Source organism: Bos indicus, chromosome 21, assembly GCF_029378745.1.
Source record: "Bos indicus isolate NIAB-ARS_2022 breed Sahiwal x Tharparkar chromosome 21, NIAB-ARS_B.indTharparkar_mat_pri_1.0, whole genome shotgun sequence".
Classification (NCBI taxonomy): Eukaryota; Metazoa; Chordata; class Mammalia; order Artiodactyla; family Bovidae; genus Bos; species Bos indicus.
This window is the reverse complement of record NC_091780.1, coordinates 34,036,230-34,058,020: the sequence shown is the minus strand read 5'-3', so window position 1 is coordinate 34,058,020 and position 21,791 is coordinate 34,036,230. Positions and strand designations below refer to the sequence as shown.

Sequence of the window (21,791 nt, the reverse complement as noted above, 5' to 3'; positions counted from 1 at the left end):
CCATCACACCCTGTCCTTCATTAACAATAATATATAGGAAGAAATGAAACCTAGCTAAGGGCTGAGTAAGTGCCTGCCACTGCACACTAAGCACTTTAGGCATATTAACTCATTTCCTCCCCATGGAACCTTAAGAAGTTGGTGCTATTACTTTCCCCATTTGGTAAACTAGAGCACAGAGAGGTTAAGTAACTTTCCCAAGGTCACATAGTCACTGACAACTTCCTCATTGCCTCCAGGCTGAAAACAAAGTCCAAGAAAGTCCCATAAGGCCTTTTGGATCTCTGTGCTCTGTGGCTTGAGGGGACCCCATCTCCCACGACTTTAGTGGCTTGAGGGGACCCCATCTCCCACGACTTTACAGGACCTACCCTGCAAACTTGCAGCCATGCTAAGCCATTTACAGTTCCCAGAGCCGTCAGGGGGCTTCCCTGGTGGCTCAGACAGTAAAGAATCTGCCTGCAATGCAGGAGACCTGGGTTCCATCCCTGGGTTGGGAAGATGCCCTGGAGGAGGGCACGGCAACCCCTCTCCAGCATTCTTGCCTGGAGAATCCCCATGGACAGAGGAGTCTGGTGGGCTACACTCCACAGGTCGCGAAGAGTCGACAAGACAGCACAGCGCAGCACAGAGATGTCAAGTGCTTTCACCTCTCCCGACCTTTGCCCATGCTTATTCCTTCTGCCTAAAGTCCCAGCTCTATCAAGTCTCCCCGTTAGCCCTCCCCTCTTTTCTGCTTCCTGTGAGCCTTGTACACCACTCCTTCACTTTTATCAATTATTTCCTAGCGCTTGTCTGTTGGCCTGTCGGCCCTGGGAACTCCTTGACAGCCACCAAGCGGCCCTGCGGGTAGACTCCAGAACAGGGCCTGTCACATTGGCAGCGCCAGGAAATGCTTGTGAACGGATGAATGCTCCTGCGGGTGAGGGCCCCTGTGCACAAACAGATCCGAGCAGAGGGGCCGAGGCCTGGCCTCCGTCGCTCCTACACTGGGGAAGGCTTGGAGGTTGCTCTAAGGCTGGCTGGCCGGACCTCCCTGAGGGACCTTCGGGAGCCTCAACGCGGGCGGGCAGGCGGGGGCAGGGCGTGCGCGCGGACACACCCCCCGCAGTGTCCCCGGCGCCCGGCAGGGGGCGCTGCTCCGTCGGCCCACGCCCCGCCGCGCGCCGGGCCGGCTCCCTCGCGCAGGCGCGGTGCCGCGGGTGGAGGATCCGGGCCGCGCTTCCTCTCGCCAGGCCTGCGAGCTTCCTCCCAGCCGAGCCCAGGGCCAGCCGAGCTTGGCCGCTGCCGCCGTCGCCGCCGCCGCGACCGCCGCCGCCCTCCCGGTCTCGCCCCACCCCGCACCCCGCGCGGAGGTCTTGCTGGGGTGGGGTCCGAGCGGGGCGGTCTCCCGGCCGCGCCGCCGTCGGGGCCACCCCCCCGGCCAGCGGTCCCTCCCGCCCCAGCCAGCCTGTGGCCGCCGGAGCCTCCGGGGCGTGGAACGCGGGGACCTTCTGCGGCGCCCCGAACCAGCGTCCGGGGCCGCCCCGGGCAGCCGGCGCGACGTCCCCGCATCGAGCCTCGGTGGCGGCGTTCGGAAGCGGAACTCTGCCGGGGCTGCGCCGGCTACATTGTTTCCTCCCCCCCGACTCCCTCCCGCCCCCTCTCCCCCGCCTTTCTTCCCTCCCCGACCCGGGCCGCGCGGCCATCCCCCTGCCTCTGTCTGGCCGTCCCTCCTCCCCCTCCTCTCGCACCCAGACCTCTTTGTACCTCACCACCCGGGGACCCCTGCGCCCCTCCCCTCCCCCCTGGCCGCATGGACCGTCCGGCAGGCCGCTGATGCTGCCCGCAGCGAGGTGGCCCGGACCGCAGTGCCCCGAGAGAGGTGAGTGCCTGGCGGGCCGGGAGGGGAGGTGGGCGTCCGGGTGCTTCCCGGAGGGAGGCGGGCGGAGGTCGCTCGTCCCGCTTCTCTTGCAGCTGCCGTGGCGTCCACACCCATCCCCCACCTCCCTTACCCCCCCCTCCTTCCCGGGTTCGAAATCTCCCGGGAGTCCCTGTCAGCCGGACTGGGAGGGGAGCGCACGAGGGAGGTACTGCCTTTCCAGCCCCACAGACTTGTCTCAGGCCACCCCGAGTCTGTCTTCCCCCCACCCGCTTCGTGGGTGCTGGCTGGAGCCTGGAGGGAGGGGGTCAGCATGGACCAGGGCCCTCGGAGAATGGGCGGTTTGCCATTCCCTGCCCCGGGCCTCCCTGCAGGTTCCTCGGCCTGCCTGGTTCTGACCCCTCCCTCATTCCCCCCCGCGGAGGCCCTGCTGTCTCCAGGAAGCCCAGGGCCCAGCCACCTTCCTTGAGCCTCTGCCAGAGGTTGAGCCTGTCACCCTGAGCCTCCCAGAAGACTAGGCCTAAGCCAAGGGACCTCTGACCCTAGGGTGGGGAAACTGGGCAGGGCCTGTGTCTTGTGTGGAGGTGACACTGGGCATTATTAGGACCATGCCCCCACCTGCTGGCAGCCTTGTCAGCCCATTCTCCCAGGCTCCTCAGGGCCCAGGCCAGGTGTCAGGAAGGGGCGTGCCCAGCCATCGGATTCTTGAAGCTTAACTAGGGGTTCCTTTCCCCTCCCTTTCTGTAGACCAGGGAACTGAGGCTTAAAGGGGGAAGTTGCTGTCCCCGGCCTCTGGCAGAGTTAGGTTGTCGGTCCTCTCATTCCCCCCACTCTGCAGGGCTGGACTGCTATGGGCAGAGGGAAACGATACAGGTACCTTTATCCATGAGGGACATAAGCCCCCCAACCTGGCCATGGGACCTTGTGGGATGAGCACGTGCTCCCTTATAGAGGGCTGGAGAGAAGCGAGAGGGCTTCCGGCCTCAGCACTGCCTTGTCTGGGCTCAGGCAGCATCGGCTCTGCCTATGGGGTTTCCCCCTGCTGTCTGAGGCTGGGTCCCACTCATGGGATGTGGCGAGTGCGTGGGGGCACCCGTGGGGTGTACCCCTGCTTCTGAGCTCAAGCAGTCCAGTGGGCTGTCCTGACTCAGCCCTCCTGTACACCTTTGGCTTAGCTAGTGACTAGGATCTGGAGGGAAAGACAAAAACCCTGTAGGGATCACGCTACCGCCTTGGCATCAGAGCATTGTCAGAGTGGGGACATCCAGATGGTCTCTTCCAAGCTCCCCACACCCTAATGGTCCCAGTATCTTTCTTGGTAGGGGCCCCAGCAGGAACAGGGCGAAGGTGAAAGGAGGGAGATTGGGAGTGTGGCAGGATCCTCTTGCTCCTAGAGGTGTGGGGGTCCCCTGGAGGATACAGGGTGGTGTTTGGGGCCCCGGGGGCCACCGGCAGGTTTATCCTGCTCAGGTCTCTGCCCTTGATTGCTGCTGTTTCCGGTTGCCCTGACAGGCACAGTGGAGGGTTCACAAATGTGGTGGGTCTGTGAGGTTCCCCTCACCCAGCCCTAACTTCCTTTCCAACCCGAAGGCCTAGGGCTGAAACCTGACCTGGTTGGATGCCTGTGAGCTGTCAGGGGCAGCCCAGGGTCCCGAGGCCCTCGTAGAAAGGGTCTGGCTTCAGGAAGCGTGTGTGCAGGGATTCACTTTTTCTCTGGCGAGCTTGGTGTCTTCCTCCCTGCTCTTCTGTCTGCGTTGGACCTGGGACTGAGAAGGACCGAGAGAGGGTCTCCAGCATCACTGCTGAGGGTACCAGGCTCCTAGGGGTTGAACCATCCCAGAACAGACAAGAGTTCGGGCAGAGACAGCCCCAGGGCCCACAGTGTGACGTGGCTGCCCCCTGATCGTCCAAGACGGCTGAGGTCCACCTCTTGGCTCCATCTTTGGGCCTTGGCTTCAAAGAAATAACCCAAAGGTGCTTGATCTGCGAAAGAGAAGGTAGGGAAGGACCCTCGTGTGTCTCAGGGGCTGTCCCAAATCAGAAAGGCCATTCCTTGAAATCCCAGACACCAGGACCAGAGCTAGGGGACAGGCAGGTCCCCAGAACGCAAAGCCTGAGTTGCTTATGAGAAAACTAAGTGTGTAGGTATGTAGTGTTGGGGTGCTTAATTTAGAAAGTAACAAAACAGCACTACAGACCATTTAGAGAACGAAAAACTCACCCACTGTTTCTTCCCCAGTGCTGTGGCTGTTAGTATCTTGGAGTTCCCAGCCCATCTTTCGCTGATCTTTTTTTCCTTCGTCGCTGTTGTCATTTGGGTGTGTGTGCCTTCACACCTTTTTTCATTTAATACTGTATCTGGGCATTTTCTCATGTTGCTACACAGTCTGTAACTTTGCCTCTAAAAGGCTACGGAATATTCCGGACGGCTCTGCCATAGCGGCGATACTCCAACCCTGTTCCCAGGTTTGTGCACTGTTGTTGCCCGTCTGTCGCTGCTGTAACTGTTGTTACTACAGGCCCCCATAGCCGCCGAGGGTATTGGAGAGAGTAGGCAACTTGGCACCCAGCCAACAAGTGACTCCAGGCCCAGCTGTGCCATTGAGGCCGGGGTAGAGGGATCTTGGGCAGGTCATCCTTGGAGCCAGATTTCCTTTATATACACAACAGCAATCCCTACTTCAGAGGGTAGTGTGCGGACACTGAACTAACTAACCCAGGGACTGGAAGGTGCCTGGCACAGCCCCTGGCGTCCACTAGATGCTCTGTAAGAAGGGTAGGTGTTGTTGAGAGAGTGCCCACAGCCGGCTGCCTCGGCATGTGCAGAAGACGCCAGGGCCAGGGTTGGCTGATGGCTCACCTAACCGAGGGTGGTCTCTGCCCAGGGAGCCCTTCTGAAACCCTGTGTTCAGAAACTGCTCTGGCCAGTGTCCTGTCGCCCCTCTCTGCCTTCCACCCGCCCCATCACCATGTGGAAGATGGGCTATGGGTTGGTTTCTGGGGCCTGGCCTTACCCCTTCTCCTTCTGTTCTTCCAGCATCAGAGCTGAATGAATGAGGCCTCTTCTCTGAAAGCCTGGCTGCCTCCTGTCCCTCAGCTTCAGCTACTTCCTAGGCTAGCCCCACATTTCCCCTGTAGAGACAGGGACCTACTCCCTAGGAAAACTTGAGTACTGGGCAAGGAACTCCAGGCATCCTGAGCCTCAAGCCAGGGACAGCCATGCCAGCTGCATCCTCCCACCAAGCAGCTGAAGGAGGGAAGAAAGCCGGGGCCAGGGGCCACAGACTCCAGAGCCTCCCAGCTGGGAGCTGAAGAGAACATAGATGGTCCACAGATCACTGGGAAATCTCGGGTGTTGGCAGCCCTCTCTCTGGCAGATGCTGCCCAGGTCTAACCTGAGTGTGTACTGCTGTGACATTACTTGCTTCCTCTTGTTCTGCTTCTGTAGAACGGGGGTGGGGGTGTGCCTTCCTAGCGCCACCCCAGGGACACTAGGAGGAAACCAGTCTCAGATCGGCACCCCCGGGGCCTATGAGACCATAGCCCAGATGACCAGCATGGCTCAGGAACAACGTAGGCAGAGGGCCCTTCCCGAGGTGGCTCCTTCAATGCAGAGGGCTCCCTGGTGCCTGACCTCAGGCTCCGGCCGCCAGACTTTTGCCTTTGGAGTGTCTGCCTCCTGCCTGGTCTTGGCGCAGGGGAAGTGGGCATTACAGCTGCCCTCCTGTCCCACAGCCCGGGCTGGGATGAGGTCACAGGGTGCGGTCCTCTCCACGATGCTGGCCTGGCTGGCGTGAGCACTTTGGGTGTTTCTCAGTGCCCCTGTTTCTTGGTTGGGGACAGGATGGGTGGAGGAGCAGGCCACCCCTCCATCCCAGGCAGGGAGCACCGCCTCCCCTCCTCCTCTCCTCTGGGTCCCTTCATCCAAGGGCTGGAAATAGAATCCGCTAAGTAATGATTAAAGTCAAATTCAGACCTAAAAATAAAGAGCTGGTGAGGAAGAGCTAGTGTGCTCCCTGTGTGGCTTAGGGGAGAAGCAAGCAGGGCAAGGCTGGCTGCAGAGGGCCAAGCCCTTCTTCCCAGGAGAGGCCAGAGCCCGCTGCGGGACCAGGAGTACTCCACTAATTGGGGGAGGGTCCCTGGCTTCAGGCATACCGCAGCCCATACCAGTCAGGGCCATAGTGGCAGAACCAGGGAGAGAAATCCCATTTTTCCCATGGGCAAACTGAGGCCCAGGAGGGCCAAGTGGTTTGTCCACTGACTGTCCAGGAGCTCCCCTTGGCAGGCCCCGGGAAGCTGGGGGCCCCCCTGTGCAGCCCAGCTCACCCTTCTGCCTGCTCAGTTTCTCTTCCTGGTTTTGAGGTCCTGTGATGAACGTGGCTTCTCATCACACACCAGCTCTGAACGCCTCGGTGGGGCTGGGCCTCCAACCGCAGCTTCCCTCCGCCTCCCCCTCCCCTTCCGTGCCCTGGGCCTCCAGACACAAAAGAGAGGCTGCCTGGCGCACCCCCCACCCCCTGCCGGTCTGCTCTCCACATGATTGGAAGCCCTGCCCCGGTGGGTGAAGACCTGGGTGTCACCTGACACCTGCACCCCCTGGCTGCTGCTTCTCAGCCCAACCTCTGCTCCTCACCCAGGCCCGGACATCTGTGGGCCTGGCCTGTGCTGGCCATGCCACAGGGAGAGTGGAGGGGAGAGGGAACCGTCAGAGCCCCCTGCCAACCAGTATAGGAGCCCAGGCTCAGAGAGGAGTCAGCTGGGGGAGGCCTGTGGTTCTAACTTCCTGGCAGGGCTGGGGGGAGCTCAGAAGCTGGGGATCTGCGTAGGCTGGAGCAGCCAGGAGGACTTCCTGGAGGGGCAGGGCCATGAAAATCAAGAAGCATTTGAGAAAGAGGTGGGTGGGGGCAGAGGTCCTTGGCCAGAGCCCTTACTCTCTAGGGCTGCTGACTTCTCTAGCTGCTGTGTGGCCCTGGACAAACTCTTGGCCTGTCTCTGCAAGGCAGGATATGGCACAGATGTAACCCGTGCTTCCCAGAACAGGAGGGCCGGCCGGTCCCCCCTCAGCTGCCCTCCCGCACCTGTCTGTCCAGGACGTCATCGGTCCTGCCCAAGGAGAGGGTGGAGGGTTTGCTGACCAAGTTCAGGCAGGCCTGAACTCAAACCCTCACTCTCCCCCTTGGAAGCTGGGTGATCGTCCTCAGCTGGGTGCCTCCTCTGTCAAGCAGATGAGGGGTTTTCTGAGGGTGAAGTAACGAGGGCAGGCTTGGGTCAGCAGGCTCTCGCTCCGTGCTTTCACTTTTACAGTCCATCCCGTGGGGGAGGGTGTTGGTAGCCCTTCTTCTCCTTCCCCTGGGCAGCATGGCTGTATGTTCTCTGAGACGGGGAGACCAGAGACGGGAATCTGGGGGTCAAAGTTCTAGGCCACTCACCGGCCACTGGGCCACAGTCTCCCCACGTGTAAGGTGACTAGGGTGAGGGACAAGGACAGTCTGGTTTTCAAGGGTTCGTTGGAGACCAGTGCTGAGAGGCCATATGTAAATGTAGTCAAATGAAGATGCAAAGACCACAGGCTGTGCCGAGGGGTGTGGCGGAACTGAGGTCTGGGTTAGGGCCCTGGGGAGCCCTGGAGTCCCCCCCTGCCCAGCGCATGTAGGTAATTAGGCTCCTGAGCGGTAATTAGAAACCTTTCTGGGCCAGGAGTGACAGCCTCCAGCCACAGCAGTGCCTGGGGGAGGAGGCACCCCATTAGGCTTCTCTCCTCCAGCCCCCGCCTCTCCCAAACCGCTAGACGGGATTTCCGGTCCCACTGAGCCACTGGGGGGCAGGAAAAAAGCCTGTGAGTTGCTGTAGTTTGGTTTTTAACATTTTTTAGCCATTCGTCTCACCCCTCCCTTTAGGACTGGGGAGCTGAAGGCTGAGGGAGCCCTGGGGTGGGGGGTGGACCGCACACACCAGAGGCAAAGTGAGTGGGACCCTCCTTCCAGTCCTCTCCTGACCCCCAGGGAGGTTCAGGCCTTTCAGGGGTCTTGTGCCCAGTTCTGCTGCTACCCGGCCCTGAGACATTTTGTGTAGTGGGTATGCTGAGGGCTCTGGGACCACCCGTCCAGCTTAGTGGGAACCAGCCCCTACCTCCACCCTGGTGTGTGGCCAGGGGCATCACAGTGCCGTCAGCCTGGGTGCCCCTTGCAAAACCAGAGGCGGGGCTGATTGTGCAGCTGCCAAACCAGCTCAGCTGCTGGCGTGCCCCGCCCTCCTCAGGTGCTGTCCTTTGCTGGGGTGGGGGGTGGGGGGGGTGGAGGGTCGCGCCCAGTCAGAAACAGCGCTGCTTGTGTCTGCCCCATACCTGTCAGCGGCTTCCAAACTGCCTGGGTTCAGAGCCCCTGTAGACCCCACCCCGCGCTTCTTCATTCTCAGCTAACCCTCTGCGTACCACGGTTTGAAATCCGAATCCTGGCCTGATCTAGCACAGTCGCTTCTACCTGAGATCACCTGAGATCCTCCCAGTCCCCTGCTAACACCACCCCCCCAACACTCCGCTTCCCCAGTGGCCCCGCCCCCTGTCTCTCTCGCCTGCTGAGGCATCCCTTGCACACCTGGCCGTCATTGACTGACCACCTGGCAGCTCGGAGATCAGCAGCAGGGCTGGGCACCAGGGAGAGAAGCCGAGTAGCATTCTTGGGGTCCCAAGGGCAGGACCCTCCTGGGCCCTTCCCCTTCCTGGCCATACTGACCCACCACACGTGGGGCTGGGCATACAGGGAGGCTCTTGAAACGATGGCTCGAAGAACGAGAGGGCAAGGTGGACCGGCTTGTTGCCTCCAGCGGGCTGCCCCCGCCCTGCAGCGACTCCAGCCGGGTCCTATGGCTGGACCAGAGTCTCTGGGGACCGTGGCCCCCGAGTCCCCCCCAGGTCTCCTGTGCACTTCCCTTTTCAGTGGGTATTTTTAGCTGGGTGTAAACAGTTACTGAAGGCTCCCACGCCCCACTAGGCAGTGGAGTTTTGGTGAGGGGGGCAGGGCAGGAGCCCCTTGACCTACTCTGGCCCTCAGCACGTGCTTGGCTCTGGGGTCTACAGCTGCCCCAAAGCAGGAAGAGGGCAGTTTCTGGGCTTCGCCCCTCCCTGGCAGCCTGGGCTCCCAAGAAAGCCTGCCTGAGGCTGCGGCCACTGACCTCAGTGCTTGGGCACAATGCCCAGCCTGTTCCCGGGACCCCAGCACAAGGACTGCTGGGAGCAGGGTTTGGGGCAGGAAGTAGGAGTGAAAGCCCCCTGTCCCCCAGCTCTGTGGGGGTGGGGTGGCAGCTGCTGTCCTTTTGGGGTTAAATATAGTCCTGTCGGTTGTGGGACCACAGTGTGGTGCAGCCAGCCTAGCTTCCCCCTGTTGTTTGTTGGTTCCTTCATTCATTCAGTACTCAATCACGGCCCAGCCGCTCTGGGCCTGGCCCCTGCTAGGACGTGAGTCAGCCTGGCTTTACTCCTGCAGGGCTCCCAGGCCAGGGTCGGGGAGGTTCTCACTGGACCGTGAGACGTGAGAGGCTCTGGAGGCCTGGAGCAGCCAGCCACCACAGCCAGGTGACCATGGAAGACTCCTGGCATAAGTCAGTTTCCAGAAGTTGTTTATTTTCTTACTAATCGCAATTTTTGCTTTTTTTCTTGTTTTTTAATTCACTAAGTCATGTCTGACTCTTTTTCGACCCCATGGACTGTAGTCTGCCAGGCTCCTTTGTTCGTGGGATTTAGATTCTCCAGGCAAGAATACTGGAGTGGGTTGCCATTTCCTCCACCAGGGGGTCTTCCCGATCCAGGGGTTGGACCATATCTCTTGTGTTTCCTGTACTGGCAGGTGGATTCTGTACCACTAAGCCACCTGGGAAACTCAGTCATAATTTTTAGGGGGGAGGTAATAGATACATGTATGGATGTGAGAGTTGGACTGTGAAGAAAGCTGAGCGCCGAAGAATTGATGCTTTTGAACTGTGGTGTTGGAGAAGACTCCTGAGAGTCCCTTGGACTGCAAGGAGATCTAACCAGTCCATTCTAAAGGAGATCAGTCCTGGGTGTTCATTGGAAGGACTGATGCTAAAGCTGAAACTCCAATACTTTGGCCACCTCATGTGAAGAGTTGACTCATTGGAAAAGACTCTGATGCTGGGAGGGATTGGGGGCAGGAGGAGAAGGGGACGACAGAGGATGAGATGGCTGGATGGCATCACCGACTCATTGGACATGAGTTTGAATGAACTCCAGGAGTTGGTGATGGACAGGGAGGCCTGGTGTGCTAAGATTCATGGGGTCACAGAGTTGGACACGACTGAGCGACTGAACTGAACTGAACTGAACTGAATAGATACATGGGCTTCCCTTGTGGCTCAGCTGAAAGAATTCACCTGCAATGCGGGAGACCTGGGTTCGATCCCTGGGTTGGGAAGATCCCTTGGAGAAGGGAAAGGCTACCCACTCCAGTGTTCTGGGCTGGAGAATTCCGTGGGCTGTATAGTCCATGGGGTCTCAAAGAGTCAGACAGGACAGACAAGTGACTTTCACTCACTCAATAGATACATGTTGTTAAGAAAACAAATTAAAGAACAGACAGCAGATATACAATGAAAAGGAAGTTGCCCTGAACTTGATCCTCACTCCTCCTTCCCCCTCCCAGAGATAGATAACCTCTGTTATCAGCTTCTTTTGTCTTTTAGCGATAATCTGTGCATTTCTGAGGTCAGGGATGAATGGTATGTCCTTTGGAAAAATAAGGATTGTAATATACCATGGATGATGTCCTGCACCTTGCTTTTTTTTTTTTCCTCCAGTCTTTGAGTTTTTCAGACCTACCAAAAAGCTAAAATAATAGTATAATAAATACCCATATGTGGGCTTCCCTGGTGGCTCAGATGGAAAAAGAATCTGCCTGCAGTGCAGGAGACGTGGGTTCAGTCCTTGGGTAGGGAAGATCCTCCGGAGGGTGTGACAACACACTCCAGTTTTTTTGCCGGAAGAATCCCATGGACAAAGGAGCCTGGCAGGCTGCAGTCCATGGGGTCGCAGAGAATCGGACACAACTGAAGCGACTTAGCACACACACACAAATACCCATATATACTTCACCCAGATGCACCGGATTTTAACAGTTCGCCACATTTGCGTTACCTCTTCTTTTGTGTACTAGACATATGTATATACTTTGTTTTTTTGCCAATTTGAGTGTGAGTTTGCAGGCATCATACCTTCCTCTTCTAAGTATTTTAGCACAGATCTATTATATAATCACAGTACCATGATCACAGTTAAGAAAATTAACGTTAATTCCATCATATTATCTAACGTTTTCATTTTTCAAGGTTGTCCCCAAGTGACCTTTATAGCTATTTTTTCCCTCTGATCCAGAATCTGATTCAGAATCACTCATTGAGTCTTGCTGTCGTGTGTCTTTTTTTTCTTTTTCAGCTTTATTGAGATATAATTGCTATTTAGTGTTATGTGAATTTGAGTAGTGTACAGTGTGAAGATTTGATACAGATGTATGTTGTGATACGATTACCACAGTAAGGTTACCCCCTAACACACCCCTCCCCTCCCATAGTTACCATTTTGTTGTGTCCTGTTTCTTTGGTGTCCTGCTTAATCCAGAACATCCCCCAGCCTGTGCTTGTTTGTTTTGTCTTTAATGACCTTGACTCAAGGCAGGCCGGATATCTGGGCTCCCTAATTGGAGTCAGGTTAAGCGGCTCTGCGGCCGTGGCACAGAAGATGCCATGCCCTGCTCAGGGCGGGAGGCACTCTGTATGCTCCTCTCCTCATTGGTGCCGCTCCGTTTGATCACTTGGTGAACGAGGCATGGGCCACATCTCGCTGTGCTGGAAGTGGTCTTTCCTCTCTCTGGTTAGTCTGGAGCGTGGTCCCCAGATGCCATGTCACTGTCCTGCACCCCTAGCAACATGTCCTTCATGATCTGAGCTGGTTATTTGCCATTTCTACTTACTCTCTCACGGGGAGGCTTCTGTTTCAACACCTTGAGATCCGTCTTGGCCCTGTCTCAGCTGGCCTTTTTCCCTTTGGGGGATATCTGGTCATTTATTTACTTGGTTCCTTATTAATGGACATAAAGTCTGTCTCCCAGCCTCTTGCTACACCCATCAGTGCCGCAGGGACTGTCCTGCTACGTGTTTTTAGGCACCTGTGTAACCCCAAAGGTTGAGTGGAAGTTCCTTGGGTAGAGAATGGGGAGGGGTGGAGAGGGAATGCCAAGGCAGGGAGGCAGAGTCCTAGGAGCTGCAGGTGATAAAGGGATCTGGCTCACGTGCTGAAGAGCCAGTGAGTCCCAGAAAGCTCAAGGGACTTCCCCAAGGTCACAGAGCAAGTTGGTGACAGAGCAGGAACCAGATTGAGAGCCCATGCCTCCCAGGACACTGTTCCTGCACTTCTTCTGCAAAGCTGCCTGAAACAAGGTTCAGATAACCCTGGCAGGGCCCCTCTGTGCCTGACCAAGGCTGGATCAGAGGCCACGGTTTTTAGCGGCCCCTCCCAGCCGCTGACTCTTGGCCTCTGACCTGGAGGGGGATAGCCCATCTGGACCCTCAGGGCCCTAAGGACAGGGTCGTCCTGGCCTCATGACTTCGCCAGGGAGGAGCCATCAGAGAGTATCTGCAGCTCCCTCCAGCAGGATATCTGTGTGAAGAAAGCAGGCTTCAGAGCAGCCCTGGAAGCTGCAAGGTTGTCACCAATCCATTGTACAGGTGGGAAAACGGAGTCCTGAAGCCATAGCCAGTTGAGCAAGGGGAAGGCTAGCTCACACCTCTCCTTTCCTGATTGTCCTCTCCAAAGCCAGACCCTCGAGGAAGCCCCCCTGACCTCTCTGGGCTCGTCCATCCCCCTGAGCACTGCTCACTTCTCCCTGTTCCCTTGCACTCTCTTCTCTAGGCCAGGGTGGTCCCAGCCTGCCAGCAACTCCATAGACATGTGTGGGCACGTTAGGCAGAGGGCACCAGGCATGGGGGTGGGATGGCCTGCTGGCTCAGGCCTCTGACACCTGTGTGAGGCAGGATGCTCACTGGAGGTGTAGCCTCAGGTAAGGCCACTTGCCTCTTGGCCTAGCTTGGCATCCTCACCTGTAAAATGGGAATAATAATAGCCTTTCTCTCAGTTGTTAAGAGGATTTGATGAGCCATAATGTGTCAAGGACAGCCTGGCACAGAGTAAGTGCTCAGCCAACATGGCCTATTATTATTTTTATTATTATCCTCAAGTCAGTGGGGAGGTGGCGGCTGCGGCAGCTGCAGGCCGGGGAGAGAGTGTTTGCAAACTGACAGCTGAGAGGGTGACTAACGGCGCCTCAGCCTCCGCGCCCTCTGTGGAGGGAGGGGGAGACATGGGGATGCGGAGAGCTGGCAGAACCCCTATGCAGAAGGGCTTGCAGGTTGAGGACCCAGCCAACCACAGAGCGACCCCAATTCAAGTTCCAGACCATCACCCCTAACTAGTGGTGTGCCTTAGGGCAAGTTGTTGCAAGCTCCTGAGCCTCGGTTTCCATTTCTATGAAATGGGGGCACGAGGAGCTCGTGGCTCCCACAGGTGGTTGTCGGGAGCCCGAAGTTGCTTCCTGTACTCATGGTGGCCCCGTCGTGTCAGTGTGTGTGTGTCTAGGGGGATCCGGTCTCCCTGCCCAGACGGCAGAGGCTGCCGCTCTGGCCTCGGGACAGGAAGCACTGTGTGTTCCGGGAGGAAGGGAAGCCCTTCATCCCCAGGCGCAGGAGGTTGATGCCAGACACTTCCAAGTCTGGGGGCTCAATCCACTCCCTCCACAGCCTGCTTGGGGGTGTCCCATCCCGCCTTCGGAGTGCGAGATCCGAAGATCAGAAGGGTTGAGTTTCTCGCCTGTTGTGTACTCGTCAGAGCCTGGTCTGCCTGACCCTTGCCCCAGGAGTGGGGCCTGGAAGCAGTGGTGGTGGTTCCCCTGGCTCCTTCTGGTCGCCCAGACCACACCCCCCCTGCTTAGGCCCCAGGTCCCATGGCCCTCAGAAGCCAAGCTTGTCTCCTCACCTGGAATTTGAAGCCCCACATCCCTGCAGGGTCTGTGCCCCGCGGGCCCAGTACTCACCATCCCCTGCAGCGGACAACGGGGTGCTCAGACCATAGGATCTGTTTCCCACCCTCCCTCACGATGGGCTTCCAGCCTGGGTGCCCCTGCCTTTCCAAGCCCTGCGACCTTCCAGGCTCAGCTCAGCGCTCCCTCCTCCAGGAAGCCCACCTGAGCTCTGCAGTCCTCACTCCCTTCACACCCCTAGGCACTTGCATATAAATGTCTTCTTCCACTGCTCATGAATGTCAGCCAGGCCCCAGACCTTGTCCGTCACATGAATGAGCCTGGGAACAAGGCACATGGAGGCGTTTCTCTTCTGACACACCATAGGCATGGGAGAGCCACTGGCCCTGCCTAAGCCTCAGATTGCTCATCTGTCAGCAAAGAACAGTAGTCCCATCCCTCTGCTTCCTGAGACAGGTACACGGCAGCTCTGGGCTTTGTGTGGGAAGATGATGGTTGCAGAAGGGGTGCTGAGCTGGGGCCGCAGAGAGTGTGTGTGCAGGACGGGGCTGACTTGCTGCTCTGGGGGCATCAGGTTGGCTGGGGTCGCTTTCTTGGGGGAGTCCACTGTATTGAAGTCAACATGTACACCAGAAACTACACCAGTCTCAGGGCACAGCTCGGTGAGTTGCCAGAGCTCAGCTTACCCCCTTGCAGTCAGCTAGCCGTCTCCTCCGAGGTCTCCATCCTGCCCTGGGAATCCCCTGATTCTGAACCTGATTCAGATGGGATCACACGGCGTGTGTGCTTCCTGCCTGGCGTCTTGGTCAGCACGACGCTTGGGCACGCGTCAGTGTTGGTCCATGGTGGCGGTTGGTTCACGGTTGCTGCTGTCCGTTGTTGTGTGAACACACACAGCTTATCTCTCACTCCCGGCGAGCATCTGGGCAGTCCCCAGTGTGCACTTTGTTCAGACCAGGCTCCCGTGCGCTCTCCCAGGCCTGTCTTGGCAACACCTGCCCTGCCATCTCTCGGGTGTGTGCCCGGAAGTGGGGTGGCCAGGCCATGGAGCTGGCTTACATTTGATTTCAGAGATTCTGCCGGGGCAAGTTTCTGTAGGTGACAGAACTGAGAGGCCCACAGAGGACGAGTGACTTTCCCCAAATCCCAAGGACCTCAGTGACCTCAGCCGCCCTCAGTGACCACCCTCAGTGGCCCCTCGCAGACCGCTTAGCTGATATCCCGCCATGGGCTGGCAGGGCAGGTGCTACTCACCCGCTGTGATTTGTGGCCTCTGTCGGTCATTCTGTGGGCTATAAGGCCACAGTGGGCTCAGGGTTGGGGGTCCTCGGCCCTTCTCTCCTGCCCAGTGTCCGCAGCCTGCCAAGAGTGGAAAGGGCAGCCCTTGCCCCAGACCCCAGCTCCAGAAGCCACTGGCATCTGTTCACATTGCTGTGGGGAGGGAGCAGGATCTCAGTGACAGAGGCGCCGTCTCTTCTCACAGCTTCCCCTCAGCCCCCACTTCTCCCCACAGCTCTCATGGTACCAAGTGACAGGTCGGCCTTCCTGTGACACGGGGACGCCAGATCTTCTAGGAAGATGTCAGCAATTCAGGTACTGCGGCGATGGGGGTCTGGTGTGGCGGGGGTCCCCATGGCACCATGGGGTGCCGAGAGGGGAGAGAGTGAGAATGCAGGTCGATGCTCTCCCCTTCTCCCCAGCCCTGGCTCTTAGCAAAGTAGAATTCAGATGCAGGCACTCAAGATGGGAGCCCAGGGGGTGAGACTCAGCTAGCAGGCGCCCAGCGCTCTGTGGAGGAAGGGCGCCTCACCCAGGCTTGTGGAGGCTAGGAGAGAGGCTGTGGCCTTGCAGGCGTGCAGGCAGGTGGGTGGGGGTTGCCCCGGGCTGCACCTGCCCACCTGCTGCCTGCCCTGCAGGCTGCCTGGCCATCCGGTACAGAATGTATTGCCAAGTACAACTTTCACGGCACTGCTGAGCAAGACCTTCCCTTCTGCAAAGGAGATGTGCTCACCATTGTGGCTGTCACCAAGGTAACCAGGGACCTCACACCCCCACCCACCACCCACCTCTGGGTTTTTGCTCCCCTGCAGGGGTGGGTGAGCCTGAGAAAGTGTCTGGGCTCCCCTCTCCCTAGGACCCCAATTGGTACAAAGCCAAGAACAAGGTGGGCCGTGAGGGCATCATCCCAGCCAACTATGTCCAGAAGCGGGAGGGTGTGAAGGCAGGCACCAAGCTCAGCCTCATGCCGTGAGTACCTCCAAGGAGCGATCAGAAGCTCCAGTCTGGGAGGGAGGAGGATGGGAGCCCTGAGTCCCCAGGAAGAGAGTCAGGAAAGCATGAAGGCAAGGGTAAGAGCTGGGATGTCCATGAGGGCCTCTCAAGAGGAAGGGCGTGGGTGCAGACCTCAGAGGGGATGAAGGGTGGGAAGCAGAGGACGAGGGCCTCAGTGCCTGTCTGAGCCACAAACTCTGAGGAGGCACCAGCCAGAGGGAGGGCCTTCAGGACGTGGAACCCAGCACTGCCCTTGGGCTGCCACGACCCCAGGCTTGGCCTCCCTGCAGCTGGTTCCATGGCAAGATCACGCGGGAACAGGCAGAGCGGCTCCTGTGCCCACCAGAGACAGGCCTGTTCCTGGTGCGGGAGAGCACCAACTACCCCGGGGACTACACGCTGTGCGTGAGCTGTGATGGCAAGGTGGAGCATTACCGCATCATGTACCACGCCAGCAAGCTCAGCATCGATGAAGAGGTGTACTTTGAGAACCTCATGCAGCTGGTGGAGGTGAGCGGGGCCCCAGGGCCAGCTGGGTTCCGGCTGCAGCCCCACCGCCACTGGCAGGGTGACCTTGGGCAGGTCCTGCGGCCTCGGCGAGCCTGCCTTTCCCTGCGCCTCTGTAGAGCCCCTGTCGTGTGCCGGGGTTTATCTCTGAGCCCACAGTGCCTCCACGTGGAGATGGCACCCCAGTATGTAGGCCAGGAAACAAAGGTTCAGAGCAGTTAAGGGGCCTGCTGCTGGTCACACTGCTGTGATTTGGAGGTGCCAGGACTAGATCTAAGTCTTCTGATCCCAGAGCTAGCTTCCCTCCAGCCACTCAGAACTGTCTGCCCAACCATGTGTGTATAAGCATGTCTCCTCGAGCTCCACCTTGGTGGCCCCCTTGTCCGGCAGTTCCCAAGGCCGACTCTGCCCCAGGCAGCCTTCAGATGCCTCCTGCACCCACCCTCAGCACTGTCCCCGCTGCTGGCCTGACTTGGGGCAGGGGTCCTCTGCACACCTAGCTAGAGGCTGAGTCAGGGCTGTTGGTGAGGCCAAGTGATAGCAACAGCTGGTGTCCGTCCAGCACCTGGGGTGTGGGGTGGCGTGGGAGACAGGCTGTGTGTCTGGGCCTCCCTAACCCTGCTAGAAAATGGGGAGCCCTCCCTCCCCAAAGCAACTCGACTGGGTGGGACCAGCCTCTGCTGCCCTCTGGTGGTCAGATCAGAGTGGTGCACCGGTGGTGCACAGGGCCCGGTCCTGAGGGGCTGCCCTGCGCCCTGCAGCACTACACCTCAGATGCAGATGGCCTCTGTACTCGCCTCATCAAGCCAAAGGTCATGGAGGGCACCGTGGCCGCCCAGGATGAGTTCTTCCGCAGTGAGTGCCACCCCCACACCCACCCCTCTCTTGCCCACCCGCCTCCTCCCCCACCCAGGCTTCCTGGCACAACCCCCATCCCAGAGGCTCTGGAGACCTCCAGGGAACCCACATGTCATAGTCCAGTCTTCCTCTGCTGCGACCCCTGCTCTGACTTAACCCCCGCTCCCTGACCACCGCCTCCCGCCCCCCTGTCACCTCCCACCCAGGTGGCTGGGCGCTGAACATGAAGGACCTGAAGCTGCTGCAGACCATAGGGAAGGGGGAGTTTGGAGGTGAGCCGGAGAGGGTGGGAGCCCTGGGAGGGGCTGGTGACTGTGGGGAGTCCAGGGAACAAGCCCCAGCTGTCTTCGCAGACGTGATGCTGGGTGACTACCGAGGGAACAAAGTCGCTGTCAAGTGCATTAAGAACGATGCCACTGCACAGGCCTTCCTGGCTGAAGCCTCCGTCATGACGTGAGTTGGGACAGGGGGTGGGTGGGGAGGTCGCCCCGGAGCTGGGAGGTGATGGGTTGGCTTGGCAGGCTCTGACCACCCTGTCCCGCCATAGGCAACTCCGGCATAGCAACCTGGTACAGCTTCTGGGCGTGATCGTAGAGGAGAAGAGTGGGCTGTACATCGTTACCGAGTACATGGCCAAGGTGTGTGCCTGCCCCAAGCCCCCCACCATACCCTTGGGCCCATGCTCCCTCAGTCCCTGCTCTCCAACTGAGCTTTGAAGTCACTGGGGCTTGGCTTTTGTCCTGGCTCATCATTTATTCACTGGAGGTGACCAATGGCATGACCATTCCAGGACCATGGAAAAGCTGTCACCTCACCAAACTTCAGGTCCTCGTCTGTGAAGGGAGGTAGTAACAAAGCTTTCCTCAGAGATTTATGAGAATTAAGAGACAGTGCATGAAAATTGCTGAGTGCAGTGTCCAGCGTGTAGGATCTGATAATCTTTCAGAAGTGATGCCCTGACCTTTCCCCTGCCCCTTCGCTCTCCTCACACCTCCCGTGAGTGTCACCGTTTACCCAGCCCCAAGTACCCTGAGGTCTGGAGGGCAGGTCTAACCTATTCGGCCTGTTGGTCTGTCTGTCCTGCCCCAGGGGAGTCTAGTGGACTACCTGCGGTCTCGGGGTCGGTCGGTGCTTGGCGGAGACTGTCTCCTCAAGTTCTCACTGTGAGTGAAGCAACCTGATTGGGGGTGGGGGGAGCTGCCCTGCTACGGGACCCCTGCCTGAGGGGACGTGTGGGTGGCTCACCCCCAGAGACGTCTGTGAGGCCATGGAATACCTGGAGGGCAACAACTTCGTGCATCGGGATCTGGCTGCCCGCAACGTGCTGGTGTCTGAGGACAATGTGGCCAAGGTCAGCGACTTCGGCCTCACCAAGGAGGCCTCCAGCACCCAGGACACGGGCAAGCTGCCGGTCAAGTGGACAGCCCCCGAGGCCCTAAGAGAGAAGGTGGGCGGGCTTCTCCTCTGGGCCTGAGCAGTGGTGGATGGGGTTCCTGGTCACCCCCACCCCCAGTTCCCAGGATCTGACACCGCCTCTCCCATCCACATGGCAGAAATTCTCCACCAAGTCTGATGTGTGGAGTTTCGGGATCCTTCTCTGGGAAATCTACTCTTTCGGGCGAGTGCCTTATCCAAGAATTGTGAGTGTGGGCACTGGGGCTGAGACTGGGGCTTGGAGAAAGGGGAGGGTGGCAGGGTGGGGGCCCTCACTGGGCCCTGCCTCCCCCATCTGAGGCCTGGAAGCTGCAGACCTGCCCTGGGGTCCTCTCAGGGTGCCCCCGGGACCTGGATCTGAGACAGAACTAGGGGTGTCATGGAGAGGGGTGCTAAGTAGGGGTCCCCTCGGGGTCAGGCCTCGCACCGACTCACACCACCCCCACCTCTGCACAGCCCCTGAAGGACGTCGTCCCGCGGGTGGAGAAGGGCTACAAGATGGATGCCCCCGACGGCTGCCCACCTGCAGTCTACGAGGTCATGAAGAACTGCTGGCACCTGGATGCCGCCACGCGGCCCTCCTTCCTGCAGCTCCGCGAGCAGCTCGAGCGCATCAAGACCCACGAGCTGCACCTGTGACTGCGGCCTCGCCCGGGCCGAGGGCCTGAGGGCCTGCGGGCCTGCAGGGACTGAGCCGGAGAGACTGCGGACCTCGCACCCCCGCTCACTGGGCCCAAACCTGAACTGAGCCCAGCAGGAGGCCGCTGGGCCTCTTTCCTGTCCCAGCCCGTGCGCCCTCTGGCACCCGGAGACCCCGCCTAGGCCTGGCACCTTCTTTCATGGACCCACCTGTGGGGCTTTGGGAGCCCTGCCCTCGGGCCCGGATGGGAGGAGGCTGAAGAGCCGGGGGATAGACGCCCTACCGTGGTCAGGCTCCCCCTGGCCTCCCATCTCTCGCCTTCTTAGAGTTTTATTCCTTTTCTTTTTTTGAGATTTTTTTTTTCCGTGTGTTTATTTTTTATTATTTTTCAAGATAAGGAGAAAGAAAGTACCCAGCAAATGGGCATTTTACAAGAAGTACGAATCTTATTTTCCTGTCCTGCCCACGAGGGTTGGGGAGACCAGGCCCCTCTCTAGGGCCCCATCGCCCCGGCCCTGTTCCCCCCGCCGTGTCCCGTGTCCGTGTCGCCTCGGTCGCCCCGTGTCTGCGCTTGACCATGTTGCAGTGTTTGCATGCGCCCGAGGCAGACGTCTGTCAGGGGCTTGGAGTCCGTGTGCCGCTGCCGCCCACCCACCTGCCTTGTGAGATGGAATCGTAATAAACCACTCCATGAGGACCCCGCTGCCCGGTCTCGGCGCTTCATCCACCGAGCCTGCCTATCCCACCCGGCCCCCCATCCCTGTGCCATCTTGTCCATCCCCCTGTCTCTTGTGAGTGAGGCTGTGCTTGCCCTGTGAGGGGGGCAGGGTGGGGAGCACTGCGGGGAGATGTAGCCACCGCCTTGTGTCAGCTGCACGAGCGAGTGTCCTGTGTCTGCCGTGAAGGAGTTCTCACCACCTGCCTCCCTCAACGTCCTGCTGCCAGGCAGGCCTGGCCCTGGGGCCGTCCTGGGCTTGGGTCCCGCCCGCCGGCATCCCAACTGCCTCTCCTGCTGTGTTGTTCAGGCCCACAGTACAGGGAGGGCTGGAGCATGGATGCGGGAGAAAGCCAGGCCTGATGTGCCAGACATGGGCTCCCCTTGGTAGGAGGCAGGATAAACGTCTCGTGCCGATGAGACGTGACCGCGACGGGGAGGCTCTGAGCTGCTGGCCGTTCTCACAGCTCCCCTGAGACGGGGCATCGCTGACCCCGCCCCATGTGCGCCCAGCCCTGCGGGGCACAGATGGAGAAGGCAGACTGGCCCTGGGTTCTGCAGGGTCAGTGCAGAGCCTCTGAGGGTTCACGTCATTCACTGAGACAGGCAGCTCGTGGAGTGTCCCCTTGTCCTTGGGGCTCTGACCTGTCCTCTCCCAGCCTGCAGGACCTGAAATCCAGGCCGTTCTGACTGTACAGGACGCCTCGGGGCTGCTCCTCAGCCCACTGTGGTCGGGCCCCATCACCTCCCGCAGCTCAGTGCTGCTGCCTCGCCTCCCCCAGTTTGTTTTCTCTGCACACAGCCAGATGCATTTTTTAAAAAGCCAGACCATTCACTCAACAACACACACTTGGATCCCTGCAGTGTGGTGGGACTAGGGTTCAGCAGTGAGCAAAACGGACCCTGTGGAGTTGACAGTTGGGAAGACGATCACATAGACAAACTGAGAGGTGCTGTGGAAGAAACGAGTAGCGTGGGAATCAGACCTTATGTGTAGGTCAGGGAGGGCTTCCCGGAAGAGGCAGCATGTAAGCTGAGATGGGGAAGGATGAGTGAGAGGGTGGGTAGCAGCATTTCAAGAGGGAGGAGCCAGCAGCTTCCCTGCTTCTCAGAGGACACAGGAGAGGAAAACAGTCTGCTGTTGGGGTTAGCTGCAAGGAGGTCACTGGGGACTTTGGCAAGACTGAAGTTTGGTGGGGGTGGAGTCCGGATCACCATCACAGTGGCTAGAGGAGGTGCAAGGACTGCAGGAAGGTAGACAGTCTGTGAAGGAATCCAGCTGTAATGAAGAAAGGATTTTTAAGGCAGTAGAGGCTTAAGCAAATCTGACTGCCAAAGGGAAGGACGTTTACCTCGGGATCGTGTCCACATACTGAGAGGGAGGTGGACAGTAGAGAGGGGAGGGCACAGTAGTGATTTCAAGTGGGAGCTTGCCAAGGGCGAGGTTGGCAGCTGGAATCCAGAGCA

The 21,791-nt window shown here is 58.9% G+C and overlaps 1 protein-coding gene across 2 annotated transcripts; it reads left to right on the top strand.

Moving 5' to 3' along the window:
- Positions 1-1,683: 1,683 nt before the first annotated feature.
- Positions 1,684-20,306, top strand: CSK (C-terminal Src kinase). 2 transcript variants are annotated; one of them, XM_070775383.1, is made up of 13 exons: positions 1,686-1,864; positions 15,413-15,492; positions 15,816-15,929; positions 16,034-16,146; positions 16,461-16,680; positions 17,439-17,532; positions 17,742-17,807; positions 17,889-17,988; positions 18,083-18,173; positions 18,625-18,698; positions 18,787-18,982; positions 19,089-19,175; positions 19,426-20,306. In XM_070775383.1, the coding sequence occupies exons 2-13, from the start codon at positions 15,478-15,480 to the stop codon at positions 19,606-19,608; spliced, it is 1,353 nt and encodes a 450-aa protein (XP_070631484.1). In that variant the 5' UTR covers positions 1,686-1,864; positions 15,413-15,477; the 3' UTR covers positions 19,609-20,306. The 2 variants fall into 2 exon arrangements, with proteins under 2 accessions (XP_070631485.1, XP_070631484.1); XM_070775384.1 differs by lacking the exon at positions 16,034-16,146 and having other exon boundaries at positions 1,684-1,864.
- Positions 20,307-21,791: the final 1,485 nt, after the last annotated feature.

Bases quoted from the DNA above. Each gene is read 5' to 3' on its own strand.
- CSK (XM_070775383.1), top strand. The intron at 17,989-18,082 runs GTGAGTTGGGAC...GTCCCGCCATAG, and splicing joins GCTGAAGCCTCCGTCATGAC to GCAACTCCGGCATAGCAACC. The intron at 18,983-19,088 runs GTGGGCGGGCTT...TCCACATGGCAG, and splicing joins CCGAGGCCCTAAGAGAGAAG to AAATTCTCCACCAAGTCTGA.